The 12,407-nt window shown below is 49.7% G+C and overlaps 4 protein-coding genes across 4 annotated transcripts; all 4 read left to right on the forward strand.

Moving 5' to 3' along the window:
• Positions 1-237: 237 nt before the first annotated feature.
• Positions 238-1,479, forward strand: K441DRAFT_682880 (DNA repair protein rhp51; the record flags this gene model as incomplete). The annotated part of the gene is made up of 5 exons (XM_067651629.1): positions 238-315; positions 369-448; positions 499-566; positions 617-847; positions 941-1,479. The coding sequence occupies 5 exons, from the start codon at positions 238-240 to the stop codon at positions 1,477-1,479; spliced, it is 996 nt and encodes a 331-aa protein (XP_067496547.1).
• Positions 1,480-1,813: 334 nt separating this feature from the next.
• On the forward strand, positions 1,814-5,960 carry K441DRAFT_649145 (uncharacterized protein). Its single transcript, XM_067646926.1, has 4 exons — positions 1,814-2,529; positions 2,580-4,730; positions 4,780-5,077; positions 5,129-5,960. Exons 1-4 carry the CDS (start codon positions 1,875-1,877, stop codon positions 5,667-5,669), a joined length of 3,645 nt encoding a protein of 1,214 aa, XP_067496548.1. The 5' UTR covers positions 1,814-1,874; the 3' UTR covers positions 5,670-5,960.
• A 6-nt stretch (positions 5,961-5,966) lies between these two features.
• K441DRAFT_671335 (UBC-like protein) lies at positions 5,967-7,921 on the forward strand. The gene is made up of 2 exons (XM_067650413.1): positions 5,967-6,080; positions 6,200-7,921. Exons 1-2 carry the CDS (start codon positions 6,078-6,080, stop codon positions 7,559-7,561), a joined length of 1,365 nt encoding a protein of 454 aa, XP_067496549.1. The 5' UTR covers positions 5,967-6,077; the 3' UTR covers positions 7,562-7,921.
• Positions 7,922-9,206: 1,285 nt separating this feature from the next.
• On the forward strand, positions 9,207-11,579 carry K441DRAFT_596265 (TPR-like protein; the record flags this gene model as incomplete). The annotated part of the gene is made up of 4 exons (XM_067645028.1): positions 9,207-9,367; positions 9,423-9,655; positions 9,708-10,621; positions 11,250-11,579. The coding sequence occupies 4 exons, from the start codon at positions 9,207-9,209 to the stop codon at positions 11,577-11,579; spliced, it is 1,638 nt and encodes a 545-aa protein (XP_067496550.1).
• Between the last annotated feature and the right edge of the window lie 828 nt (positions 11,580-12,407).

A 12,407-nucleotide genomic window follows, 5' to 3' on the forward strand; every position in this document is an offset into this window, starting at 1 on the left:
AACAGATGGATCGATCGAATAGGTTAGCTTGCGGATATTCGATTATCCGCGCAGCGGATATTCATCTGTTTCTTGGTCTGAGCATGCTGAGTCAAAACGCAGACCGCGCCATCGCGATTTCTGTTCGCCTTTGTCGACTTCTCTCATCACCTCCAGACGCCACAACTGTCACGCATTACTTATATATGCCCAGTATAATTGTTGTAATAGAGAGGCTTTAAGACTTCATTGCAAAACATGAGTGCCGAAGAAGAGCAGTTCGAGGAGGCTGGAGCTGGAGGACCCGGAGCACCAACGCCGCTCGCGGCTCTCGAGGTATTCGCGTTTTTTGCCTCAATCCAAAGGTAATTGTGCTAATTTGTTCAAAGGGTGTTAATGGTCTGACTGCTCGCGATATCAAACTCATCATCGACGGCGGTTACAACACAGTGGAATCTGTGGCGTACACGTATGTACCTCTTCTCTCCTGTTTTGAATTTACGCTCAAAGAGAATATAGGCCCCGAAGAGCACTGGAGCAGATCAAGGGAATCTCTGAGCAGAAGGCGTCTAAAATACTTGCAGAAGGTAGGTACTCTACCATATCTAAGTAACAGCGTCTTATCTGACTTTCACAGCATCCAAGCTTGTCCCCATGGGTTTCACCACAGCAACAGAAATGCACCAACGGCGAAGCGAATTGATATCCATAACTACTGGATCAAAACAGCTGGACACGCTACTCGCTGGGGGCATTGAGACGGGTTCAATAACGGAGATATTCGGGGAGTTCAGGACGGGAAAGAGCCAGATATGCCACACATTAGCAGTGACATGTCAGTTACCATTCGATATGGGTGGGGGGGAAGGTAAATGTCTATATATCGACACGGAAGGCACATTTAGGTAAGATCACCAGATTGCTTCCTAACAGGCTGGAATTAATGCTAGCTATAGACCAGTGCGGTGCCTAGCTGTTGCCAATCGTTACGGGTTATCCGGTGAAGAGGTACTCGACAATGTTGCATATGCACGCGCTTACAACTCCGATCACCAGCTACAACTTTTAAACCAAGCTGCTCAGATGATGACCGAAACGCGATTCTCTCTTCTTATTGTTGACTCTGCAACGTCCCTTTACCGGACGGATTTCTCTGGGCGTGGAGAGCTCTCAAATCGGCAAGTACATCTCGCTAAGTTCATGCGCGCTCTTCAAAGGCTAGCAGACGAGTTCGGTATCGCAGTCGTTATTACCAACCAGGTAGTTGCACAAGTGGACGGCGGCCCAAGTGCAATGTTTAATCCAGACCCAAAGAAGCCTATTGGTGGTAATATCATTGCACACGCGAGTACTACCAGGCTGAGCTTGAAAAAAGGTCGTGGTGAGACGAGGATATGCAAAATTTACGACAGTCCTTGTCTACCAGAGAGCGATTGCATGTTCGCAATCAACGAAGATGGAATTGGCGACCCTAGTCCAAAAGACCTTGAAAAGGACTGATTTGGCAAATCAAAGCAGGAAGGGTTCTGAATTCATTTTACGTTTACGAGTGTTATGTTTTATTTTAATATAGGACTTGACATGCATTGAAAGGTGCGAACTGTGGAAGAAGGCAAGGATCATGGAGTTATGATTTCTCTTCACTATTCCAAGATTCTATATTACTTGAAATGAATTACTAGTTGTTTTATGGAGAATAGGAAATGTTGTGAAACGGCTTGCTCCAGGCGATTCTCCAAGCCACATCCTTGTCCGCCTTGCCCGCTGCTTGGCTCGCTCCAGGGCAGCTCCAAAGTTTTGTTTGAAGAGCAAGCTTCCAACGCCAGCTCCCTTGCGCGCGACTGTCACCACCACACATTACCGTCTGATCCAATATTCAGCTTTATGGACTGGCTATGGCCAAAAACAAAGTGTTGTACCTCTACAAAGAGGCACGACTAAATCTCGAACAGGCATTTCCAGGTTCAACGATTGCAGTCTCTCTTCCGAGCCACACCAGTCCCACCTTTGGATCGCGCCCTCAACCCAAGCGCACGGTGATATCCGAGAAATACATTGATCAAGATGAGGATGAATTCGCGAAGAGGCATTTAGCCAGTGAGGGTTCCATATTCTTCAGGCGGATACACAAATACCCTAGGAGCTTTCTATGGAGGATTCTTGACGACCGTAGAGTACTGGAGATTCAGTCCATAGATTTAGATCAGGACTACGACAACCAAGCAGAAGCGACCTTAACCTTACTCTTAAGCTTTCCGACAACAATTCGACCCTTCGGAGTAGCTTTCTCTGAGCCAGAAGATCGGGATGCCTTGAACGTCTTTGTTCTGACAACATCGAATGATTTGTACACCCTCAATCTCCACAGAGATTTCTTTATAAAGCCAACGGCTACGGATATCGATATTGGAGATTGGTGCAAGACATTCATGTCATCATCGCTCAGTTTCCGGCAGCCATACAGACTCATTGCAACTAGCGCGGTTGAGTTACTAGTCTCTTTACATGATGGAGGATTATTGCGACTCTCAAGGAAGCCTGGAGATGACGGTGAGTTTACATTGCATACTGGTCAATACTTAGTACTAATTATGGTATAGGTTCATTCTGGCGCGAGATCGGCTTTAAAGAAAACAATTGGGGCTTTAAAAATCTGATTTCGTGGAAGGGGCATAACACTGTTCGATTTAACGGTATCGATTTAGAGGCTCCTGCTGCAGCTGCAATTGCTCTATCGCCGGATTCGGAGCACATATTCACAGTATGCTTAAACCACACGCTGAGGGTCTGGAATTTCAATACCGGTGCGGTCGGGATCCAGACAGATCTATTGGGCGAAAATGAGCGGGACTCTCAAAAGGCGGCACAGTACTTTATCGGACCGTCACAACCGGTATTGATGCAGATCGTTGATATCCAGGGTGTTGGGGAGGGTGATCTATACTATGTGGTCACGTATTCTCCGAAACGACATCAGTTCAAATTCTGGGGAATCAAGGATGCAAATGACGCTAAACTCGGCATTCGAGACGTTCATTCCGATATTAGCTTTATACCGCCTGTTGATGAGTTGATGAACACAACCGTTTGGAACCTGGAAGAATTTTACATCAAGGCTTCACCAGGATGGAGAGGCACGGAGATCTGGATTCGGGCAAGGTCAGGGCCTACCAGTAATATCTACAGTCTGAAGTTTGATTTGCACAAGGAGCAAAAGGAAATAGAGAATACATGGAAAAACGACTGGGTGTCCGTGGATTCAGGGCCGCTCACAGTGGAAGGCCTACGACTAAATCCCTCGAATCCAGGAGAGGCCGATGCACAAGATCCAACAATCCACAACCCAAGTGTGGCAGAGCGATGGCTGGAGTTTCTTTTCTACCCTGGTCGGTTCACCTTAGCCTCCTTGGAAACAGCGCTCTATGTGTATCGGAGGGGACTCGATGAGAAAAAAGTCGCAAACATTTCAAGCAAGGCCCCTCTGAAGGAGAGGATCTGCGTGGCAATCGCATCCAACATTGCCCTTAGGAATCGAAGCAGTGCGCCCATGGATTTCGATGAATATGAGTCTAATCTTGGTGTTCAATGGCAGATATTCTACGGTCTAGTCAAGGATGTACACAAACGTAGAGGCGAAGCATTGTCACTAGTATTCGACCAGGACACGGACATTCCGTGGCTACTTCTATCCGACTATATTTCAGCAGTTCGAAAATGTAGCGAGATTGAGACGTTATGCTCGAATGCCGGTGTTCTCACAACTATAGATCAGCCTTCCGGCCCTCTTGCTCGAGCGTTACAAGATAACTATTCCCAGGACATCGCCAGACTTCTAAACGCAGCCAAACTGTTCCGCAAAAGCTTTCCAGTCTCTTTCAATCACACTTTTAGGCTTGCTGTTAGGACTGAGGTTTTGCAAACGCAGCTGCTTTCTGTTCCCGATCGCATGGAAGCCTTCGATCAAAGTTGCAATCTATGTACGCAAGTCACGGACGATGATCTGAACAAACTCACCGAGACCCTTGGACTAGACTTCCAAGACTTGACAAATGAACTTTTCTCGGCAGTAATTCAAAGACTAGGGCAGGAGGAGCATGGTCGTGGTACACTCAAAAAGCAAATCACCAGATGCGGGCTGAGTGCACTTACCAGGATATCCCAGGAAAGCTCACAGTTGCATTTCGATATTCTACTCGACTTGTTAGCAATTGTGGTTTTCATGGCCCTAGATCTCGACAAGGATGATCTCTCGGACGAGTTTGACCCTAGTGAGCTCTATGTGGAGATCATTAATCAGCTTAAAGACTACTCGGTTCTAACGTGGCTATCTGGTACTCCACGATCCCGTCCTGTCCCACCTAACCGTAATGCTGGGAAATGGGACTCGCAGTTGCTAAAAGATGGCTCAACAGCCAAGACTGGTTTCCCTCCTGTTTCTCAAACGGTTTTAGAAGGAATCTGCGGAGTGTACTGCTTCGACTTTTCTTTTCCGCGAGGACCACAGTCTGAAATTCTCACCTATTGGGCCCGAATGTGGACATCGGAGCCGTTTCGAAACCAACAATACGATAATATAACGGCAAATGTGATGAGCTTCCTCCTTCTCCGCAAAGATTTCGATCTAGCTTCCGATTTTATACGATTTTTGCCGGAGAGTAACTGGGCTAGCTACCTACATGCGCGACTCTACCTCGCAAAAGGCGAGTTCGGTTTGGCTTCAGCAAAATTTAAACGAGCGGCCTTCAAACTTTGTGAGAAGTCACCCAAAATTAATAAGTATGGCGACTAATATTTAAACAGCAATGGGACATTTCGACGTAGAATACACCGATCCTGATGGTTTGATAAATGTTGAGGAACGGGACTTTTTCTCGGATGGTCTAGCAAGATATTACCAACATGTCCTTAACTTGTTCGAGAAATCAAAGGCTCATTCATTTGTCGCCGATTTCGCCAAGTTAGGATTGCAGTCTTTGACTGGCCAAGAACCGGCAGAGACCCGGACCGATCTTCTCTCTCGACTCTTCAGCGCCTCTATACAAACGTCGCGCTTTGATGAAGCGTATTCAGCGTTGACCCGCTATACCAACGTTTCACTGTAAGTGCACTCCGACGATTAATCCGGGTCAGTCCTAACACTTGAATGTAGTCGTAGGGCAGCATTGAATACACTCATCACGTCGATGATAGCCCAATCCCAAGCACCGGCTCTCCTCAAATTTCCATTTGTAAATCTATACAATGACGTTGACGATATTCTCGCATCCCTCTGCCAGAAGACTCTAAATATCTCTACGGGTCCACCGTACCATAAGATTCTCTACGCCTTCCGCATCGCGCGGAACGACTTCAGGGGTGCCGCCTCAATCCTATACGAGCGTCTCCAAAGGCTGCAGACTACATCATCGAAAATCCACGACCCCGAGGACAAGTCGCTTATGCAAAGTTACCTGATGCTGATAAACACCTTAGCATCCGTGCAACCTGACCAAGCCTGGATTCTCGCTGAACAACGAGTTGACGAGAACGCAACAGCCTGGGGTATTGGGAAGGCTAAGGGCATTCTGAAGCGTCGCGTAGTGACACTAGAAGACCTCAGGAAAGAGTATCAAGCGGAGCTAGATAAAGTATCAGCAATGGAGAACGGGCAGTTTGCTTTTACAGGAGGTGATGAAATGGATGTTCTCTGAAGCAAGGGAAGGTGCCTGGTTCTTAGCGAGGCGTTTTGGGTGAGACGTGTAAGAGTACAGCCACTCGGGAAGGGAGGATATGTAACCCGGTTGGTTGGTAGGTTATTGGTGAATTTATGAAGGCCTTCAATGCATCATTGGTTCCTCCTTTTCACTTAAAATGTTGCTTGCTTGCGCCTTCTCGCCAAAAACGCCAAAATGATACGCTGAACCAATGCGGCTTAGCTAGCGGAAGGCATTAGCGAGGTTTCGCGGTTAGCGCGACCTCCAATCAACAAAGAGTCGCAACACCACAGGCCTGCTTTTTTCATGCAATGGCTGACCCTTTGATTCTGTATACCCACACCTAATACCAAGCGTAATTTTCACTTCCTAGATGCTATACTCCCGGCAACAATAGAAATTATAATGGTACGTGCCCCGCAATTCGTGTTCTCTCTTGCATAAAAGCCCACGCCTTTCTTCAAGCCAAACAAAGATACATTGGCATTGATACTCAGCAATGAAGCTGACATTCCTGGCCTGCGCAGAACTCGAAATCCCTCCGCCGCCTCGCCGCCGACCACGGCTCCCTCCAAACCGCCGGCCTCCCCCCAAACTACCTCTTCCCACCCACCGCAAACGGCCAGGACCCTTCCTCGGACCTCACCTCCCTCGACGTGCTCCTCGCCGGCCCCGTCGGCACGCCCTTCGCCGCCGGCGTCTGGAAACTACACCTAGACATCCCGCCAACCTACCCCTCGGCGCCGCCCACCGCGGCATTCAGGACGCGCATATGGCACCCGAACGTCGAGGAGGCGACGGGCGCCGTGTGCGTCGACACGCTGAAGCGCGACTGGAGCGACAAGCTGCGGCTGAGAGACGTCCTGGTCACAATCAGCTGTCTGCTGATCCAGCCGAATCCAGCCAGCGCGCTGAATGCGGAGGCGGGCAAGCTGGCCGCGGAGGACTGGGACGGGTTTTGTCGCCGCGCGAAGTTGATGGCGGGGATTCATGCCGGCGTGCCAGCGGAGCTGAAGGAGCTGGTGAGGGAGGCGCAGGGGAGGGGGGAGGAGGCAGGGCAGCCGGAGGAAAGGGGGAAGGAGAAGGTGAGGGAGACGCCGAAGAAGCGGAAGCAGATGCAGATGCAGGACGTCGTTGTTGAGGAGGAGGAGAACTTGCGCCAGAGGGATAGGCGTGCAGAGGAGTCGGATCCGGAGAGCGATTGGATCCCTGGGCCCGTGAGGGTGCCGGAGCCGTTTGGAGCGGGCCGCGATAACATTTTCGGGATTCGGCCCGGCACGCCTGCTGGTTTGGATGGAGAGGACCGCATGGATCTCGATACGCCGAAAAATAACGCGGCTCAAGCATCGCTATTTGGTGCTATGGGCGCGAAGAGCGGGGAGAGTACGACGCTGGGACTGGATTTGAACACACCACTTCCCGTTTTGCCAGCTTCGGGCTCATCGAGACTAGCGAGGGCCGCGAGGGCGGATGCGGACCCATTCGTTAGTGATGGTGCCCAGGAATCTAGCTTTCGAGCGCTGAGGACATTACATTTCAACGTCCCGCCTCCAGCATCTGCATCTACAAAACAGCCCACTAAGGGACAAATCACGCCCCCGAAATATTCACACCAACCCAAACCCGCTCCCATTCAACCTCCCACCCGTACTCACAGTCAGTCTTTCCCCACAGAATTTTCTTGGTCCTGGGTCGACTCCGAGATCATCCATGACACTGGCACGATTATCGACGGCCCGCCTGTCGCTGAGGTCCTAAAGCGACTGCGTGACTCTAACAGTCGGAAACGGGAGCGCAACGAAATGAAACGGTTCAAGGCTGCCGGGTCCAGTCTGCGGAAGTATAACCGCGGCGCGTTCGGGGCGAGAAAGGGCCTGCATAGACTATGAGAAGCATGTCAGTATATCTTAGCAGCTTGCGAGAGTTCTTGGTTTTCAGTTTAGGCGTTAGTGCATAGCGAGGGCGTGAGTTGAAGGGTCCTTTACCTGTGCTGTATTGCATGGCTTTAGCAATGGGTTAGGGACTTCGCGGTTGACATGGTGTTGCACTGGGACATAGTGCTGAGAGCTTTGTCATGGAGTCTCTGGGGATCCCCTTTATCCTATTCTTCGTCCGATGGATAGAGGATGGTGTACTACTATTAGACGTTCGACCGTTTTATGCAACTATATCCTTTTTTTCCTACATCATATATAGTCTGAGGGACTTCCGCAAGATTTATTAAGCGATGTAACTAACTTATATAGGAGCTGTATATAATCTTTAATAAAGTTGTTAAAGTCACCTATATCCCTTAACCCGCTGGTTCGCGTCCAGAAGTTATCGATAAGGACCAGCCAATCAGGTGGCTAGGATCAAACCAGTGCTTAGATATTTGAGCCTAGTGACATTCGATAATTACTATAGAAAACGTGTATGTATATCTAATCTAGGGAGTTGAGTTAATCGATATAGGGCTGCCAGCATTCACCCTTTCTGCAGAACGGTATTTTACATACGCTGCAGCCAAATTGAGTCCTGCGTAGCCTTTGCTCTGGTGCTCGTGCACGGTCCAGATCTTTATCGATAAGCTCTGGATACCAGCGGATTAAGGGATAAGGTCTAGGGCTGTCTTTCGGGACACGTTATATATCTCCTTAACACCTCGTAAGGCTGTAATTTGGCCCAGCTTATAGGCTTAAACACCTAAGTTAACTCTACCCTCTCGAAAAAGGGCCTCTTGCTGTTGTTGTGGTGTTGCCATTTAGGTGGTTGTTAATAACGCGTCGCGTGTTGGGTGGGGCGGGCCAGATCACGTTATCCCTCCCCCTGGTAATATGGGTCTACGGTTATGGATAAGGGTTAGCAATAGAACCAATAGGATCAAGGCTTCGTGACCATACGCGTACTTTTGATTCTGGTGTTCGCGCACGGTCCAACTCTTGTAGGATCCTACCAGGGGAAGGGATAGTACTTTTGCGAAACGACCAGTGGCTGATTGTCCTACGCCCAGACCCTCGCGCCCGTTATGGCCCTGCCATGCACGCCAGCCGCACCCGGTGAGAATGGGAGTTTTGTCTTTCGGCCAGTCAACCTCCTCCTTCATAACTATACGTCTTAGCCTTCTTACTATATATTCGCCATCACTGCCAACGAAACATGCGGCATCACTCCCCTCCTCCGCCTTGTCTCTTCGTCCCAAGAAGGTACTCTTACTCCTAGTTTTTTAACTAACAAGGTGGCATGCTAACTGATGCGACCTAGGCGCAAAGAGACGTCAACATGAACCCCCCGACCGCTAACGCGCCTGCTTTCGGCGATTTTGAATTTCCATATCCCATGCTGAATCCCTATGCCTCGGAGCAATTCTACGAGCACTATGGTAATGCCTTGGAGCTTAACGGCTCAGCTTTGCAGATGCAACTCCAAGATGGGCGGGTGACGCCTAGCCAAATCCATGTAGCACATTCGTTCGATCCCTCTCCAGCACTTTACACCCATGCGGCCAATAGTACGGGATCTTTTGGCGATACTCGAACCACACCCACAATTCCCATGGGCCCGCCCACTAGGCCGCGGAAGAGAAAGGCTCCAACGCTGCGTGCGAGTGACTGGGAGCCATACAAAGCTCGAATCGTTGAGCTTCATATTATGGAGAAGCGGCCGCTTCAAGAAGTTAGGGAAGCTATTAAGATGGAGTTTGGCTTTACTGCTGAGTATGTCTCTTTTAAAGGTAGGCTTCTAGTGTTCTAATATAATCATGTTGTATAGGATCCGGCAATACCGAACACGCATAAGCCAATGGGGGTTGGATAAGAATATCAAACCGGAGGAGATGAGATCAATCGTCAGGAAACGGCAGCAAAGAAAGCTCGTCGAGGTCAATAAAGGCGAGCTTATTTTTCAAGTTAGAGGCTATAAGATAGAGCCACAAAAGATTGACAGATGGATGAAGAGGCATGAGGTTCCTGAAAGCACCTTGTATGCTCCTAGTCCCGCAGCATGTAGGTTATTATATAACAGGCGTTATCTATATACGACGCTAACGTCCCGAAGCTACCCCATCCGCTGTGGGCTGTCGAACTGTTTCCGAACGCGGCTCTCCGGTTCTAAGTCCTGCATATTCAGTGGCAACCCCCATTATCTCACCAGGAGGCATTTTTCATATGGGCCAGAGTCCCCAAATATCGTCTCCCGCCCTTTCTATCTCGAGTATAGTTCGACCTCAAGGCAATATTTTCGCAGGACAAAGCCCAGCTCCTACCTATCGATCTCTTCCAAACTTTCTACTAAGCGCTCCTGTCATTCCAGGCGTCTTCCAAGGCCAGTCGGCATCGGCACAGCCATATCCACCCGGATTTGCGCTACCGCTGGAAATAGGCCATATGACAACAGGCTCTATGTGGTATCGATATAAACAAACAGACGAGGAGCATCTGCGGGAAAAGCTCTCTTCGGCGGAACTTTTGCACGGGACTAATCACTCTGAAACCTTGGGCATATTATCTAAATTAGGCAATGTGCTTATAGATCAGGGAAGGTATAAGTCTGCGGAGGAAGTGATCCGTAGATTGGTAGAAGGTCGCAGAGACGTAAACGGAAACGATGATGTCAACACGTTTCATGCCTTAGAGCTCCTTGGACGTGTGTTAGCTCATCAAGGACACTATACTGAGGCTAAGAAACTGCATCAAAGAACACTCGAGTTTAGAAAGGCTATGCTAGGAGAGGAGCACCCAGCCACGCTCACCAGCGTCAGCAACCTTGGGTTGGTGTTAGAGAGCCAGGGCAAGTATAAAGAGGCAGAAGCGATGCACCGACGAGCACTAGAAGGAAGGGAGAAGGTTCTTTGGCCAGAGCACTTACACACGCTAACCAGCGTCAGCCACCTTGGGTTGGTGCTGTCAAGGCAGGGCAAGCACAAGGAGGCAGAAGCGATGCACCGACGAGATCTAGAAGGTTCGGAGAAGGTTCTTGGGCCAGAGCACCCGGACACGCTAATCAGCGTCAACAATCTTGGGTTGGCGCTGTCAAGTCAGGGCAAGTATAAAGAGGCAGAAGCGATGCACCGACGAGTACTAGAAGGTCGGGGAAGGTTCTTGGGCCAGAGCACCCAGACACGCTAATCAGCGTCAGCAACCTTGGGTCCGTGCTGTCAAGTCAGGGCAAGTATAAAGAGGCAGAAGCGATGCAGCGACGGAGCACTAGAAGGAAGGGAGAAGGTTCTTGGGCCAGAGCACCCAGACACGCTAACCAGCGTCAGCAATCTTGGGTCCGTGCTGTTCAAGGCAGGAGCAAATATGAAGAGGGCAGAAGCGATGCACCGACGAGCACTAGAAGGATCGGAGAAGGTTCTTGGCCAGAGCACCCAAACACGCTAACCAGCGTCAGCCACCTTGGGTCGGTGCTATCGAGGCAGGGCAAATATGAAGAGGCAGAAGGCGATGCAGCGACGAGCACTAGAAGGAAGGGAAGGTTCTTGGGCCAGAGCACCAGACACGCTGACCAGCGTCAGCAACCTTGGGTCGGTGTTAGAGAGCCAGGGCAAGTATAAAGAGGCGAAGCGATGCACCGACAAGCACTAGAAGGATCGGAGAGGTTCTTGGGCCAGAGCACCCAGACACGCTGAACAGCGTCAGCAACCTTGGGTCGGTGTTAGAGAGCCAGGGCAAGTATAAGGAGGCAGAAGCGATGCACCGACGAGATCTAGAAGGTTCGGAGAAGGTTCTTGGGCCAGAGCACCCAGACACGCTAACCAGCGTCAGCCACCTTGGGTCGGTGCTATCGAGGCAGGGCAAATATGAAGAAGCAGAAGCGATGCACCGACGAGCACTAGAAGGAAGGGAGAAGGTTCTTGGGCCAGAGCACCCAGACACGCTAACCAGCGTCAATATGAAGAGGCAGAAGCGATGCACCGACGAGCACTAGAAGGATCGGAGAAGGTTCTTGGGCCAGAGCACCCAAACACGCTAACCAGCGTCAGCAACCCTAGGTTGCTATTGGAGAGCCAAGTATAAAGAGGCAGAAGCGATGCAGCGGCGAGCACTAAAAGGAAGGGAGAGGGTTCTTGGGCTAAAGCACCTAGACACGCTTGCCAGCATAGCCAACCTAGCATCGATGTTTTAGAGTCAAGGGCGGTGAAAGGAGGCCGAAGAGCTGTTTGTGCAAGTGATAGTGACGAGAAAGAGGGTGCTTGGGGCAGAGTATCCAGACACGTTGACTAGTGTAGGCAACCTGGCATTCACGCTTAAGTCCTAAAGCCGCAATAAGGAAGCCATCTCGCTGATGAAAATATGCGTCCGGTTTAAGAAATGGATTCTTGACCTTTATTATCCTAATAGAGTCTTCGCTTAAAGCTTTAAATTTGGTAGAGATAGAACTCTAATGCTGCTTTATTTAGTAGAATTTAAAGCTAGTGTAAATGTGGAACGGTTAAGCTGTGTAAGCATGGTTACGAGTGATGTCGAACGGTAATAAAAGTGATTTGGCTAGATGTGCAGGGAGGGCGACGGACCCGCTCCAACCATACCCTTGTGAACAAGCGAGTTTTGTGGGCGAGTTTTTGATGACAGCCTTTTCCCATGACTCTAATTGATCTTCCAGTTCTGCGTTGGCGAATGGCTTCGGATGTTTAATAGGACCATATAAGTTTTTGAATATTTAGTTCTGAAAGCTTTAGGTATTCAACGGAACCCTATCCCTCGTAACGGTGAAGTCCTACGAGAGTTAGACTATACGCGAACGCCAGAATCAAAA

This window comes from Cenococcum geophilum (assembly GCF_001692895.1).
Source record: "Cenococcum geophilum 1.58 unplaced genomic scaffold K441scaffold_97, whole genome shotgun sequence".
NCBI lineage: Eukaryota > Fungi > Ascomycota > Dothideomycetes > Gloniales > Gloniaceae > Cenococcum > Cenococcum geophilum.

Coding starts and splice junctions, on each gene's coding strand:
- K441DRAFT_649145 (XM_067646926.1), top strand. CDS start 1,875: ATGGCCAAAAACAAAGTGTTGTACCTCTACAAAGAGGCACGACTAAAT. Junction 2,530..2,579: donor AAGGAAGCCTGGAGATGACG/GTGAGTTTACAT, acceptor ATTATGGTATAG/GTTCATTCTGGCGCGAGATC. Junction 4,731..4,779: donor ACGAGCGGCCTTCAAACTTT/GTGAGAAGTCAC, acceptor ATATTTAAACAG/CAATGGGACATTTCGACGTA.